Here is a 16,667-nt window from a genome sequence, read left to right on the forward strand (position 1 = left end):
AAAAAGATTGAGCAGCTACCGAGTAGCTGGGACTGCAGGTGCACTTAGGATCTGGAATTTTCTCCTCCTCCTTCTCTTCCTCCTCTTTTTCCTCTTCCTTCTCCTCCTCCTTTTCCTTTTTCCTCCCCTCTTCTCTTCCTTCTTCTTTTTACTATTGAGGTGAAAGTCACATAACAGCACTTTAACCATTTCAAAGTGTACAAGGGGGGGGACGCCAAAAACCCCAGACTTTATTTATGAAAAATTGTATATTTATTCTTTTTTTATTTTATTTTTTTTAATTTTTTTTTTGAGTTGGAGTCTCACTCTGTCGCCCAGACTGGAGTGCAGTGGCCGCTTCCAGCCACCGCAGCCTCGACCTGCTGGGCTCCGGCGATCCTTCCGCCTCAGCCTTCCAAGTAGCCGGAATTACAGGCATGCGCTACCATGCCCGGCTGATTTTTGGATTTATTGTAGAGATGAGGTCTCACTGCCCAGGCGGGTCTCGAACCCGCGGGCTCAGGCAATCCACTCACCTCAGCCTCCCAAAGGCGCGGGATTACAGGCTGAGCCACTGAGCCCGGCTTGTATATTTATTCTTACACGATTAAACTTCAGTCACCTCCCAAGTACTCTCCGTTTGATGCAATCCACCTATCGAGATGCTTTTTCCACGACTCAGAACCGTGTTTGAACTCATCCATTTTGATGTCTTTTAGTACTTCTGCCGTTTTTTGTTTCACCTCTTCCACATCGGCCAAACGTTTCCCTTTGGGGACTATTTTCATCCGGGGAAACAAAAAAAGGTTGCTTGGGGTGAATTGGGGTGAATAGGGAGGGTAGGGCATGAGGGCGTGAATTGGGGTGAATAGGGAGGGTAGGGCATGAGGGCGATGCTGTTTTTAGTCAAAAACTGCTGAACACTCAGTGCGGTGTGGGCAGGTGCGCTCATAAATTACCATGAAATGGGCCAATGCGTTGAAAGAATCTCCAAAAAAAAACACAAAACCTGAAGTCAAACGCATCCTCTCACAACAATGCTAGCTGGCACACTGATGCTAATGAGTTCCTAGAACACTTACCTAGTAGGGGAAGCCTGTGCTATATGGATCCTGCCCTCCAAAAGATAATTCCATTTTTGGGGGGTTCTCCCCCTACATTTCATAACATTTAGTACATTCATAGTGTTGTGCGACCTCACCAGCACTTTGTTCCAAAACCTTTGTATCTTCCCCACAGGAGACCTCACATTCATTCTGCAGTCACAGCCCCTCACCCCAGTTCTCCCTTTTCCCAGCCCCTGGCAAGTCTCAGTCTGTTTTCTTTCTCTGCCCATGCTCCTAACAGCACTATTCACAGTAGCCCAAAGGTGGAGCCAGCCCAGGTGTCAAGCAGTGGATCACGGGACAAACAACATGTGGTCTGTCCATACCATAGATTAGTATTCAGCTATAAAAAAGGTTGCCGGGTGGGGTGCAGTGTGACCTCTGGGTTCTTTTGACTTGCCAAAGAAAGGGATTTTGGGGAGAATCCAAGTAGAGTTGAAGACAGAATTTATTAGAGAGAGAGAAGGAGACATGCCTGACGGGCATGGGTGTCTGGAGAGAAGGAACACACATTTGTCTTGGAAGGAAGCTTGATACACTTTCACAGTGATCATTATGCTCATTGTGATCTAAGAAGGTGGGGTGCAGGTATCTATCTGGTCAAGAGTTATTGGGGATTGTTTTGGAGTTGGACTCTCACTCTGTCACCCAGGCTGGAGTGCAGTGGCACGCTCACAGCCACCGCAGCCTCAACCTGCTGGGCTCAGGCGATCCTTCCGCCTCAGCCTTCCAAGTAACTGGAACCCCAGGCATGTGCCACCACACCTGGCTAATTTTTAAATGTATTGTAGAGATGAGGTCTCGCCAAGTTGCCCAGGCTGTTCTTGAACCGCTGGGCTCAGGCAGTCCTCTCGCCTCCGCCTCCCAAAGTGCTAGGATTACAGGCGTGAGCCACTGTGCCCGCCTGGTCATGAGTTTTGATGACCATCTCTCCACCTGTGATGAGCTAAGAGGGTGGGCTTTTCTGAACTCACATTTGCCCTTGACCGGAAGCTTGATACACTTTTTTTAACGATGATTGTGCTAACTATGAACTAAGAAGGTAGGCTAATTACCATCTCTCCATCTTTCAGGGGCTTGCAGGGTGGACAGATCTGGTTTGCTGATGAGAAAGATGTCTTAACGCTTACCCTACTTTATTTTAATTTTTGAGTTGGAGTCTCACTTTGTTGCCCAGGCTGGAGCGCAGTGGTATGCTCATGGCCACTGCAGCCTCGACCTGCTGGGCTCAGGTGATCCTTCCGCCCCAGCCTTCCAAGTAGCTGGAACTACAGGCACGTGCCACCACACTCAGCTAATTTTTTGACTTATTGTAGGGACGAGGTCTTGTGAAGTTTGCCCAGGCTGGTCTTGAACCCTTGTACTCAGGCAGCCCTCTCACCTCTGCCTCCCAAAGTGCTGGGATTGCAGGCATGGGCCACTGTACCTGGCACCCTATTTTAATTTAAAACTGCCTATAGAAACATACCAATGTCTAACCTACACTGAATAACTTGCCTCTTTCTCTTCCTTTATTCCCCTGTCCCCACAGCTCCAACATCTACCCCGAGAATGCCACCGCCAACGGGCACGACTTCCAGATGTTCTCCTTCGAGGAGACCACTTCCTGCAAGGCCTGTCAGATGTTGCTGAGGTGGGAGTCCCGGAGGGTGGGCCTGGGTCCTGGGCTTGGTTAGCGCTCTTCTTTAGAAGACATCCCCAGGAACGGGTCCGCTCCCCTGAGAGGTGGGAGACCCCCCCCTTTGATCACCTGCTTCTCCATTGCTCTCATGAACTAAAGGGACACTGAGGGGGTTCTTCACCTTGTTGGCAGAATGACTGTCTGTGTCCATCAAGGTGACATTCTTATATTTCTCCCCGTACCCCAGGGGCACCTTCTACCAGGGCTACCGCTGTCATCGGTGCCGGGCACCTGCACACAAGGAGTGTCTGGGGAGGGTCCCTCCGTGTGGCCGACATGGGCAAGGTACCAGTGGGAGGGAGTTTGGGAGGCGGGCTTGGTTAGAAGACATCCCCAGGAATCGGGAATTTCCCATCCTGATTATGTCCTTCTCCCTCCCTTAGATTTTCCAGGAACTATGAAGAAGGTAAGACAACCCTCCCTTGTTTGTTTCTGTATATAGCAAATTGTGGAGCGGAATGAAGGGAGGACCCTGGAAGCTCCAGAAGTGGGCATGATCCTTCGATGGGTGAGGGCAGTGATGAGTCTGAAGACGCCCCAGGCTGGGCATAGGTAGCCATGTGCTAACAAAAAAACCACACTGTAAAACATTTTATTTTTAATTTTTCTGAGTCATGGTCTCGCTCTGTCGCCCAGGCTGGAGGGCAGTGGCATGGTCATGGCTCACCACAGCCTTGACCTCCTGGGCGATCCTCCCACCTCGGCCTCCCAAGTAGCTAGGACGACAGGCACACACCAACATTCTTGACTTTTTTTTGTGGAGACAAGATCTTGCTATGTTGTCTGGGCTGGTCTCGAACCTCTGTCCTCAAGCAGTCCTCCCACCTCGGCCTCCCTGAGTGCTGGGATGATAGCCGTGAGCCACCACGCCTGGCCTGTAAAATCTTTTGAGGTTTATTCTGAGCCTATGTGAGTGATCATGACCCAGAGTCCACAGTCTCAAGAGGTCCTGAGTGTTAGGGTCCGGACAGGGTGAGGGTGAGATGGGTGAGTAAATGCAAGGAATTGCAGCACACAAAGAGGTGAGAGAAGATAAGCATTATTTAAGAAAGCTTCGCTTCCCACAGACAGGGAGCAGGCCTACACTCTAGGTGAGTGTGGCGTCATAGCCCCCCAAAGCCCTGGCTTAAATCCTTTTCCTTGGAGATGTTGCAATTAGGTAGGCATGACTGCCATGACATCCTTATCAACCACCTGTGGCTGTCTTGGAGAACCTGTGACCCAGATACCCACTAATGCCTGCCCACATTATCATAGCCCCTAGAGAATGGCGTGACAAGGATTCTAATTATCGTGCACCCTCCTGAATGACATTTCTTAGAGCTAATGGAGGGTGCACCTCCCCTTATCTCCTAGGCATTCTCAGTGGGTAGCTTTGGGGGATCCTTGGTTTCCCTGTAGACAGCATCTAATTTACTGGAAGATGGAATCTGTGCCTGCTCCCCCTCTGAGCGGTCATAACTTTTGTAATTACAAGTTTCATGACTTCTACTATCCTTGACCAATGCATGATGTCCTAGGCCTTGTAAATTCCCCTTATTCTAGGCAAGTTTGGTTGCCGCTATGAGATATCTCTGATACCTGGCACCAGGAAGTCTGTGTTTCTGAAAAGACAAAGTCGGCTAAGTTAATTTTACCTAAAGTGTGCATTTCTCCAAAAACATAGCTTCTACTTTCTCATTATTGTAGTAAGGTTTAGGTTCTTGTCATGTAAATGAAGTCTCTTAGGTGACACTCTTGAGAGAGGAAAGATGGCAAATGTCTCTTCAGACCTTAAAGGTGTCAGATTCTCAGTTAATCCCTCTGAGATCTGGGAAGGGCCTATAGGGGAAGGTCTGGTTGATTTAGTGGAGATTCTCAACAGATGCAAATTTTTCCTCAAAAAGCTGGGTTTACAGCCGGGCTTGGTGGCTCAGCCTCTAATCCCAGCATTTTGGGAGGTGGAAGCGAGTGGCTTGCCTGAGTCCGTGGGTTGGAGACCCACCTGGGCAGCTTGGCAAGACCTCATCTCTACAATCAATCAAAAATTAGCCGGGCATGGTAGCACGCACCTGTAGTTTCAGTTACTTAGAAGGCTGAGGCCAAAGGATTGCCGGAGCCCAGCAGGTAGAGGCTGCGGTGACCGGAAGCGGCCACTGCACTCCAGTCTGGGCAACAGAGTGAGACTCCAACTCAAAAAAAAAAAAAAAGAAAGAAAAAGCTGGGCTTGCAGGGCCCTTTCACAATTCAAAATAGTCAAATAAATATGTTTTGGGGTATAATATTTTTATTTCCTTCAGGATCTGCTATCTGTTTTGTGATGCTCTACCAAAGTTGGGTGGCAGAACAAGCCATATTATACCAGAGTAATTAAAGAAACCCAAAAAATTGTTGAACAAGATTTTGTGATTTGTAGGGTTCAGCTCAGCCCTTGCCTGGCATGGCTTCGGGTCCTGTTTATAATTTGGTATCTTATTGCCACAGAGAGTCTGTTCCATCAGTTTTATGATCTCTATTTTGATTTAATGCTGGCCAGTTGTTTTGTCTAAACTCCCAGAGGGCTGGGTGCAGTGGCTCACACTTTTAATCCCGGCACTTTGGGAAGCTGAGTTGGGAGGATTGCTTGAGCCCAGAAGTTTGAGACCAGCCTGGGCAACACAATGAGATCTTGTCTCTATAACAAATTAAAAAATTAGCCAGACACGGTGGCACCTGTAGTCCCAACTACTCGGGAAGCTGAGGTGGAAGACTGCATCAAGGCTATGGTAGCTGTGAGTGAGCCACTGCACTCCCCAAAAAAAAAAACCTCCCAAAAGGTGGGGATAATACAAGGCATGTCTGATCTCCTTTTCTGTCGTGCCTGGGAATTCAGTTTCCAGTTTTCTCTGAGATTCCCTTGTCTATGACAGGGTCTGCTCAGTCAGTTTGGAAGCTTGCAAGGCTTACGATTTTATTTTGGTTTACACATGTGTTAGGTCAGCCTGGAGGGGTCTGTGATCCAGTGCTGTGCGTAAGATGCAAAGAATTGCATAGAAGTTAGATCAGAAAGTATAGCTTATTTAGAAAATAGATGAAAGCCGGGCTTGGTGGCTCAGCCTATAATCCCGGCACTTTGAGAAGCCGAGGTGAGTGGATTGCCTGAGCCCACGGGTTCGAGACCAGCCCGGGCAACTTGGCAAGACCTCGTCTCTACGATAAATCAAAAATTTGCCGAGTGTGGTAGCGCACGCCTGTCATTCCAGCTACTGGGAAGGCTGAGGCGGAGGGATCGCCGGAGCCCAGCAAGTCGACACTGGGGTGGCTATGAGTGTGCCACTGCACTCCAGCCTGGGCGACGGAGTGAGACAGCAACTCGGAAAAAAAAAAAAGTAGATGAGAGAGAGAGAGAAGATTCACCTCCCCAAGGCAGGGGAGGTGGCCAAAGCTTAGGAAAAAGCATGACGGCCATAGTTCACATGTCCTGGCCAAAAGCAATGGTGGTGGCTGCTGTTTGAGGTCGAATGCCTTTGATGAGGGTAGGTCATTAAGGTGATTGAGTGGTGGCCTGTTTCACATCATCAGGAAGGCCAGGTCAGCACAGGTACTGATGTCAGGTGGTGGACGGCAGACAGATGGGTGGGTTGCCATGGTGATGGGGTCTGTCTGGTTGCCACAGAGGTCATGCAGGGCTGATTTGGTTAACCTGGTTTCTTACCGCTGGAGGCAAATACTTGGAATAGAAAAGCTATTTAAAACAAAACAAGCTAGGGAGGGAGTTGTAAACAATGGTCGACAGCTACCTCTGAGAAGCCGGTTCCCTCCTTGGCTAGTGATTGGAGAGGCAGACTAGGTAATTTGCTAAACAAGCATGACAGAACTAGGCAGTGTCAAAACGGCTGCACCTTCGTTGAGATTATTTCATCACGTCATTCCATTTTGGCATTTCACCCTTTCAATATGCGCTCTTGGTCTCTCCTTCCAGGACAAACCACACCGCAGAGCTCAGGACAAAAAGAAGAATGAGCTGGGTGAGTTGGTGGGGGGCCCTGGAAAGATGATTTCTTCCACTGATGCTGATCCAGAGACAGACCTGCATACTCACACTAACACACACACAGTGTCCTGTTTATAACGCTGTGAGCCAGACCCCAAACCCAAGAGGAATCTAGAAGTAGCTAGCTCAAATTCATTACATCCACCTGTTGAGGACGTTTGGTTCGTTGGCAGTTTTTTAGTCATTGTTAATAACGCTGGTGTGGACATTTTTGCTCACGATGTTCAGAGGACATATGTTTTCATTTCTCCTAGGTTGTTGGGTTATGGGGTGGTAGGTGTATGTTGAACTTCCATAGACATTATCAGTTTTTCCAAAGTGGCTTCCCACCAGCAAAGCACGAGAACTCCAATTGCTCTATATCCCTGTCAACACTTGGTATTGTCAGCTTGTTGATTTCAGCCATTCTGGTGGACGGCAAGATTCCAGTTTGAAGGTTCTTGACGACCGACCCCCTCCTGTACCCCACCCTCCCTGTCCTCCAGGTCTACCCAAGATGGAGGTGTTTCAGGAATACTACGGGCTTCCTCCACCCCCAGGAGCCATTGGGCCATTTCTAAGGCTCAATCCCGGAGACATTGTGGAGCTCACCAAGGCTGAAGCTGAGCAGAACTGGTGGGAGGTACAGGCTGAGGCTGTGGGAGTGATGGGTTAGGAGCCCTGTGCTGGGTCATGGTAGTGGAATCATGGTTCCACTGGATTCTAGGGTTGCTCCCTGGGCAGCTGGGTTGTAGACTAGATTTTCTGGGCTTGGCTTGACTCTTCTGAACTGGCCATCTTCCCAGGAAGTCGATATTGATTGACTCTTCTCTGGGCCATCCGAGTCATCCAGAGGCAGATGGACAGTCTGAGGGGCCATGGAACAGAGAGATGGACACACACACACACGGATGCCTGTAACCTTTCTGCCCGTGCTTTTGTCTCCTGGGTGTTTAGGGCAGGAATACATCTACCAATGAAGTTGGCTGGTTTCCCTGCAACAGGGTGAAGCCGTACGTTCGTGTGAGTGCTTTGGGTGTGGATGGAGGGAGGGCAAGGGAGCCCAAGCGGGTCCTGAGAGCGTGGGCAGGCTTGGGAAGGGTTGTCCCTCATGGTGGCCATTCCCCACTCAAGACTTTGCCTACTTCACTAACTGGACCCAGAGGGCTTCCACTCCTTGACAGATGATATTGTTTTTCCAAAGTGGATTCTCACTTGCAATGTACGAGAGTTCCAGTTGCTCCCTGTCAACACATGGTATTGTCAGCCTTTTTAACTTTAGCCATTCTGGTGGGAGACAAGACTCAGGTTTGAAAATCCTGAACTGCCAACTACCAACCTATACCTCCTGGTCATTTTCTCCTTGGTTCTTTTTTGCATGAGGGTCCTCTCCTGCCTGCAGGGGTGTGGAGGAGGAGGAGCAGGGACCTAGGAGACGGCCCCGTCCCTGGCTTCCCTCAGAGACACTGACTTGGGTCCCGTGAGGGTGTCACGTCCCCCCCCACCTCCTTGCCCAGCTCCCAGTGGACAGTCCTGTCCACCCTAGCCTCGACTTTTCCTTCTCCAGTGGTTCTCTGCTCCACGGATCCCTCACTGTTCACGATGACTTCAAATTTTCTCCGCGCTTTTCCGAACTCAGACGCCCCCTTTCTCCCATATTTACAGCAGATGACCCAGGGGACCCTCCCCAGGGCTTGCTGTCAATTTAACGTTTTACAATTCCAGACTCCTAGCAAAGCTACGGGGCACAGAGAGCCCCCGCGTTGCCTTTGCGCAGATTCTCCAGTTGTCAGTGTGCTGTTCCGTTTGCTTGGTCATTCGCTCTCTCTACACACACATTTTATTTCTTTTTTCCTGAGACAGTTTAAAAGCAAGTTTGCAGACATCATACCTCTTTGTCCCCCCCCCTACTTCCTAGGAGCAAGAACCTTCTTGTACACAACCATGGCATGATTTAAAAAGACATAAAATCCGCCGGGCTCGGCGGCTCAGCCTGTAATCCCGCGCCTTTGGGAGGCTGAGGTGAGTGGCTTGCCTGAGCCCACGGGTTCGAGACCCGCCTGGGCAACTTGGCGAGACCTCATCTCTACAATAAATCAAAATGAGCCGGGTGTGGCAGCGCGCGCCTGTAGTTCCAGCTACTCGGAAGGCTGAGGCGGAAGGATCGCCGGAGCCCGGCAGGTCGAGGCTGCGGTGGCTGGGAGCGGCCGCTGCCCTCCAGTCTGGGCGACAGAGTGAGACTCCAACTCAAAAAAAAAAAAAAAAAGCCATAAAATCCAACATTGTCGTTATACTGTTATTTCAGTCACAGTCTATATTTAAATTTTTCCAGTCTGCCCCCAAATGTTATTCAGCTATGTAATTTTGATCCCTATGGTTTCTCCCCTGCCAAGTTGCGTTATGAATTTTCTTTTTTTTTCTGGGTGTTCTGGGGTTTAGTGGGGGCTGGGAGGCCCCTGATGAATATTCACCTACATCATTCCAAATTGATTGGCTGGTATTCTGCTGAAAGGAAGAGCTGTCCTTCTACTCGGTCTGTCTGTCTATCCATCCATCCATCCATCCATCCGTTGCCCATCCATCCATCCATATCTATCAATTATCGATTGATTAGCCTATCATCTATTATCCCTCATATCTATCAATAGATTGATCGATCAATCTATCATCTGTCTAATCTGCCAATCACCAATCTATGTAGCTGTCTGTCCACTCATCCGTTCGCCGTGTATCTGTCCATCCGTTATCCATCTATCATCGATCAATCACCTATTGATCCATCTATTATTTATCTATCCATTAATTCATGCATCATCTATCAATTACCTATCATCTATCTATCCATCCATCCATCCATTCATTGTCTGTCTAATCAACCATCTATCATCTATCTATCAATTATCTATCTATCCGTGCATTCATTGTCTATTCATCCAGAGTGGATTCCTGCCCCATCTGTCACCTATCGATTATCTATTTATTAGCCTATCTCTCTATTCATCCACTGTACCTATCTTCTATCCGTCTATCTATCAATCTACTGGTTTATCATCTGTTACCAGTCTATACAGCTGTCCATCTATTCATCTATCCATCTACCCACCCACCCTATTATCCATTTATCTGTCCATTAATTATCTATCCATCGATCGACTCTCTGCCTATCTGTGAATTGTCTGTCTGTCTATCTCTGTATCTATCATCTTCAATCAGGAACAGCTTGTGGACTCTTATTTTAGTCTTGCCCTAGCTTTTGGCCAGCAGGAGCCCTTCAGGCTGGCTTCTCTTTCCTTTTGACTTTTCCCGTATCTCTGAGTACTTCCTTATTTGCTGACGGGATACCAGGTTGATCTTATGTTTTCCCTGCCCCAGTCTTGGAATCAACTGTTTCTCAATGGAGCGCTGGTCCTCTCAGTGGGGCGTGGCGTTCAGAAGCCAAGATCTGGGCACCTCTCCGATTTCTGCCTCCAGATGTAGCGTCTTCTTTAAAGTAGCTGCTCCCCTTGTGTTACGTCAAAGGCTCCAAGAAAAAGATTAAAAAAAAATCGGGTCCCCTCCCACTGTGGGAGCTTTTCTGTTCTCTCAGTAAATCCTGCTAAAAAGAAAAAAAAGGATGACGGTTCTCCATTCCATTCAAAAGCCCCTCCTTCCAGTACCAGCCACCTCACAAGATAACTTCCACTTCCTCCTCTTCCTCCTTCTCTTCTTGTTCTTTTTCCTCTCTTCCTCCTCCCGCTCTTCCTCCTCCTCCTCTTCCTCCTTCTTTTTGTTTTGTTATGGGTTCTTGTTCTGTTGCTGAGGCTGCAGTGTCGTGATCCCCACTCACTGCAGCCTCAGCTTCCTGGGCTCAAGCGATCTTCTGCCTCAGCCTCCGGAGTAGCTGGGACTACATGCGTGCACCACCATGCCCAGCTCATTTTTTGTAGAGCTGAGATCTCTCTGTGTTTCCCAGGATTGCCTCTCTCTCCTGGGCTCAGGCAATTCTTTTGCCTCAGCCTCCCAAAGTAGTAGGATTACAGGCGTGAGCCACCATGCCCAGCTACTACTATTCATTTTTAATACAGCCGTTCAGAGTTTGTTAATGCAACTACAAGTAAATACAAATACAGATTCTCATTCTCCCCCAGTGTTCAGTATTCACTATTCTGCAGCCTGATTTTTTTCTCACTTCATATATCTTGGAATCTTTTCCTATCATGATACCTAAAACATCTCATCTTTTTTTTCTTTGTAAAAATTGAGGTGAAATTTGCACAATGAAAACGAACCATTTCAAGGGAAAAATTCAGAGTTATTTTATATACTTGCATCTGGTATATTCCATTTATATAAAAATATCTGGAATAGGAAAATTCACAGAGACAGAAAGCAAATTGGTGGTTGTCAGGTGCTGGGTGAAGCAGGGTCGGGGACAGGAGTAGGTACTGATACTTAATGGGTATGGAATTTTTTCTTGGGTTGATAAAAATATTTGGGGCTGGGTGTGGTGGTTCATGCTGGTAATCCTAGCACTTTGGAAGGCTGAGGCGGGAGGATCACTTGAGCCCAGGAATTTGAGACCAGCCTGGTAAACAGAGTGAGACCTCATCTCGACAAAAATAAACAAACAAATAAATAAACCGGGAGTGGTGGCGCGTGCCTGTAGTCCCAGCTATTCCAGAGGCTGAGTTAGGAGGATCACCTGAGCCCAGGAGGTCGAGGCTGTGGGGAGCCATGATTGTGCCACTGCACTCTAGCCTGGGGGACAGAGACCCTATCTCAAAATAAAATAAAATAGAAACCAGACAGAGATGGTGTTTCCTCATTTTAAAAATTATTATTGTTAATTGTAGCAGCACACATAAAATTTACCAATGACCATTTTTAAGGCACAGGTCAGCGGCATTAAGCACATTCACATGGTTGTGCAACCATCAGTTTCATCATCTCCAGAACGTTCTTGTCTTCTCACACGGAAACTCTGTCCTCATGAAACACGTATTCCCTATCCTCTCCCCAGCCCCTGGTACCCAGCACGTTGCTTTCTGTCTCTGTGAATCTGGCGACTCTAGGGACCTCATATAAGTGAAATCAGACAGTACTTTGTTTCTTTAGTTGACATAATGTATCCAAGGTTCATCTATCTTGAGGGGCAGAATTGTCTTCCTTTTTTTTGAGTCTCACTCCGCCGCCCAGGCTGGAGTGCAGTGGCACACTCACGGCCACCCCAGCGTCAACCTGTTGGGCTCCGGCGATGCTTCCGTCTCAGCCTTCCAAGTAGCTGGAACTACAGGCACGCACCACCATGCCCAGCTATTTTTTTGGTTTATTTTATTTATTTTAATTATTATTATTTTTTTAGTCAGAGTCTCACTCTGTTGCCCAGGCTGGAGTGCAGTGGCATACTCACGGCCACCACAGCCTCGACCTGCTGGGCTCCCGCGATCCTTGCACCTCAGCCTTCCAAGTAGCTGGAACTACAGGCGCGCACAACCATGCCCAACTAATTTTTTAAAAACTTATTGTAGAGATGAGGTCTTGTCAAGTTGCCTGGGCTGGTCTCAAACCTGTGGGCTCAGGCAATCCACTCGTCTCAGCCTCCCGAAGTGCTGGGATGACAGGCTGAGCCACCAAGTCTGGCCACTTTTTTTTTGAGTTGGAGTCTCACTCTGTCGCCCACACTGGAGTGCAGTGGCCGCTCCCGGCCACCACAGCCTCGACCGGCTGGGCTCCAGCGATCCTTCCGCCTCAGCCTTCCAAGTAGCCGGAATTACAGGCATGCGCTACCACGCCCGGCTGGTTTTTTTTATTTATTGCAGAGATGAAGTCTCGCTGCCCAGGCGGGTCTCGAACCCGCGGGCTCAGGCAATCCACTCACCTCAGCCTCCCAAAGGCGCCAGATTACAGGCTGAGCCACCGAGCCCGGCTTCTGGCCACTTTTAAGGCTGAATAATAGCCCATTGTGTGCATGCACCACATTTTGTGGATCTATTCTTCTGTCCATGAACACTTGGGTGGCTTCCACTTTTGCCTGTTGTGAATATCACAGCTGCATACATGGGTGTGCAGCTATCTCTTTGAATTCCTGCTCTCAATTCCTTTGGGCACATACCCAGCAATGGGATTGCTGGATCCTATGGTTGTTCTAATTCTAATGTTTTTTCTTTTTTTGAGTCGGGATCTTGCACTGTTGCCCCCGCTAAAGGGCGGTGGCATGATCACCGCAGCCTCAACCTCCTGGACTCGGGCGATCCTTCTGCCTCAGCCTTCGGAGTAGTTGAGATTACAGGTGTGTGCCACCACATCTGGCTGATTCTTTTGATTTTTGCAGAGACATGTTCTTGCTCTATTGCCTAGGCTGGTCTTGAACTCCTGGGCTGAAGCAATCCTCCCATTTTGACCTTCCCAAGTGCTGAGATTACAGATGTGAGCCACCACGCCCGGTGATTGAACTGTTGTTCTTGATACAACGAGCCAATTCGGGAAAAAATTGTCCCCTTGGGATCTGCTATGTTGCTTAGGCTGGTCTTGAACTCCCGGGCATAAGAGATGCCTCCCAAAGTGCTGGGGTTGCAGCCACTGTGCTGGGTCATAACTTTTAACTTTTTGAGGGACTGCGACACAGTTTTCCACGGTGGCTGCATCATTTTGCATTGCACAAGGTCTCCAATTTCTCTGCATCCTTGCCAACATTTGCTTTTTTTTTTTTGAGTCAGAGTCTCACTCTGTCGCCCAGGCTGGAGTGCAGTGGCATACTCATGGCCACTATAGCTACCTGCTGGGCTCAGGCGATCCTTCCACCTCAGCCTTCCAAGTAGCTGGAACTACAGGTGCACACCACCATGTCCGTCTAATTTTTTCTTTTCTTAATTGTAGAGACGAGGTCTCACCGTGTTGCTCAGGCAGGACTCGAACTCCTGAGTCAGGCAGTCCTCTCAACTCTGCCTCCCAAAGTGCTGGGATTGCAGGCATAAGCCCCTGTGCCCAGCTGTTTTTATTTTTTAGAAATATTTTTATTTTTTTTCCCGGATAGTAGCCAATCTGAATGGGTGTGAGGCAGGGGGAGTGAGCACTTCCACCTGTATTTAGGTCAGGATTGGCCAACTTTTTCTGTAAAGAGCCAGACAGTGCCATGAATACGTTCCCCCTTGGGGTCACATCTCTCTTTCATGACGCCTCAGCTCTATCCCATAGCACTAAAGTGGCCATAGGGGATCTGTAGCAAAGTGGATGTGACTTTGTTCCTATAAAGCATAGGTTCACCGACATCGTGTGAATTTCATGTAATTTTCACATGCCAGGAGGTATTCTTTTGATTTTTGCCAACCATTTAAAAATATAAAAACCACTCATAGCTTGAGGACCGTGATTAACAGGTGAGAGGCTGAGGTGGGAGGATTGCTGGAGCCTAGGAGTTCGAGACCAGCCTGGGCAACATAGCAAGACCCCATCCCTACAAAAAAATAACAAAACTAGCCAGGCGTGATGGTGCCCGCCTGTCCTCCCAGCTACTTGAGAGGCTGAGGCGGGAGGATTGCCTGAGCCCAGGAGGTCGAGGCTGTGGTGGCGGTGATCATGCCACTGCGCTCCAGCCTGGGTGACCGAGTGAGACCCTGACTCTAAGAAAAAGAAATAATGAAAGAAAAACAGGTGCGGGTGCAACCCCTGCTTTATATAATATTGGGACCGTCTCTCCCCCGAGAGTCTGAGACTGTATCTCCAGTGGACAGCACAGTGCTAGCACAAGATAGGCACCTCGCCAGTGCTCTAGCAGGGTAAATGGATGTGTGAATGCAACGTTCTGCCATCTGCAGTCCTGTGGGGGGCTTTGCCCTAAGTCGGGGTCTCTGTCTGTGTTCCCAGGGCCCTCCTCAGGACCTGTCTGTTCATCTCTGGTGAGTAGAACCACGTCCTTCCTCTTTTTTAACTAGGAGTTTTGGGGGGCAGCGGGGGATGGGGCATGCTGTGCATGGGAGGGGCGTGCAGACCGATCGGTGACTTATTCTTTGAACCCCGAGCATTTATTTCGGAGTGCAGCCCTGGGCTGGGGATGCTGGGGAGGAGCAGATGAAGGAGGATCCCTGACCTTAAGAGACTGTCGTCTTGTTGGTCGGGAAATGGTTACCATGACAACGACCACGATGCTGATCATGACAGTGATGGTAACAGCAGACCCCCGTGTTTTTTTTTTTTTTTTTTGAGCGCCTATGGCAAGCCGCTTACGATGTGATTTTTGGAACCTGCTAACTTGGGTTCAGATCCCGATCCCGAGAGGACCTAGCTGTGTGACCTTGGGGCCGTCACTTAAGCGCTCTCTCTCTCTCTCTCTCTCTCTCTCTCTCTCTCTCTTTTTCCTCTCTGGAGAATTGTGGAATAACGGTATCTACTTAGTAGTGTTCTTAGGAGGCTTGAATGAGCCTGGGAAGTACTTAGTCCTCATCCTGGCACCATGGTAAGCACCTTTTGCAGATTGGCTGTTGTTAGCACATTTCATTCATTCGAAGATATGTATTTTTTTCTTTATATTTTAGCGTCTCTGACGTTAGAATGTCTATTTTTTTTTTTTTGAGTTGGAGTCTCACTCTGTCGCCCAGACTGGAGTGCAGTGGCCGCTCCCGGCCACCGCAGCCTCGACCTGCTGGGCTCCGGCGATCCTTCCGCCTCAGCCTTCCAAGTAGCTGGAACTACAGGCACGCGCTACCATGCCCGGCTGATTTTTTGATTTATTGTAGAGATGAGGTCTTGCTGCCCAGGCGGGTCTCGAACCCGCGGGCTCAGGCAATCCACTCACCTCCCAAAGGTGCGGGATTACAGGCTGAGCCACCGAGCCCAGCTGGAATGTCTCTTTATAATCAAGGGAGTCTCGCCTTCCGCCAAATTTTACAGGCAGTCCTGTTTGTCCCTGTCCGCTTAAATTTTGCACCAAGGCTAGTACCTCACTTTTCTTATTCTCCTTCTATCCTGGTGACCCCAGAGGTGAGCATACAATGGACGCTCAGTAAGATGCCCGTCCCGGCAAATTCCAGAGACCCCCGCCAGACCCAAAGGGCCGAGTCACACCACGCCTCAATCTGTGTGTCACACCTTGAGTGTGGCTTACAACGTTGACGGCCGTCGCCCATCTCCGGGCTCTGGTGGCTGCTTAAAACATCACAGGGGTTCAGGGAAGAAAAGCAGGCTTCATGTGGCCATAGAGGGGCCCAATATGGAACTGCGTGACCTCTGCCTTTGCAGGTACGCCGGCCCCATGGAGCGTGCAGGGGCAGAGAGCATCCTCACCAACCGCTCGGACGGGACCTTCTTGGTGCGGCAGAGAGTGAAGGATGCGGCGGAATTTGCCATCAGCATTAAGTAACTCCTCCTTCCCTGCCCCGTCTCCCCTAGGACCTGGGCCCTGCAGGTGTCTGGAAAGACACGATGCTGAGTGGTGGTGGTGGGAGGGTGGTGTGCGGCGTGTTGCTCCGTGGGGGTCTTTGACTCTGTCACAGAAAAGAGTTTCAGAGGGAGTCTGAAGTATAGTTCAAGACAGAATTTATTAGAGAGAAAAAAGCAATGGAATGCCAGGCAGCCGTAAAGAAGGACAAAGTCATGGTCTTCTCAGCAAGTTGGATGGCGCTGGAGACCATCATTCTTTGCAATCTAACACAGGAGCAAAGAACCAAATACCACGTGTTCTCACTCATAAGTGGGACCTGAACATTAAACACAATAGCACAAGGGAGGGATGGGGGTCATGTGACAACACAAAAGGTACCTGGTCCTATATTAGGGCAAGTGAGGCCCAAACTTCACCAGCACATACATTACTTATGTACCTAATCCTGACTGGTACCCCACACCTTTATAATAAAGTAAAAAGGAGCCGGGCTCGGTGGCTCAGCCTGTAATCCCACGCCTTTGAGAGGCTGAGGTGAGTGGATTGCCTGAGGCC

General features: G+C 49.1%; 1 protein-coding gene across 1 annotated transcript in view; it reads left to right on the forward strand.

Annotated features, from left to right (window-relative positions):
* The window catches only part of LOC103271944 (proto-oncogene vav), a gene marked incomplete at its 3' end in the record, with an annotated part of 31,186 nt that overhangs the window by 4,093 nt on the left and 10,426 nt on the right, over positions 1 to 16,667 (forward strand). Inside the window, exons 4-11 of the mRNA XM_008069438.2 lie at positions 2,617 to 2,718; positions 2,954 to 3,051; positions 3,150 to 3,172; positions 6,707 to 6,752; positions 7,264 to 7,400; positions 7,715 to 7,780; positions 14,600 to 14,631; positions 15,971 to 16,087. Of these exons, the coding sequence (XP_008067629.2) occupies positions 2,617 to 2,718; positions 2,954 to 3,051; positions 3,150 to 3,172; positions 6,707 to 6,752; positions 7,264 to 7,400; positions 7,715 to 7,780; positions 14,600 to 14,631; positions 15,971 to 16,087 (621 nt within the window). The remainder of the gene's footprint in view (positions 1 to 2,616; positions 2,719 to 2,953; positions 3,052 to 3,149; positions 3,173 to 6,706; positions 6,753 to 7,263; positions 7,401 to 7,714; positions 7,781 to 14,599; positions 14,632 to 15,970; positions 16,088 to 16,667) is intronic.

Source organism: Carlito syrichta, unplaced genomic scaffold (assembly GCF_000164805.1).
Source record: "Carlito syrichta isolate Samal-C Ts95f unplaced genomic scaffold, Tarsius_syrichta-2.0.1 Scaffold312032, whole genome shotgun sequence".
NCBI classification, from domain to species: Eukaryota; Metazoa; Chordata; class Mammalia; order Primates; family Tarsiidae; genus Carlito; species Carlito syrichta.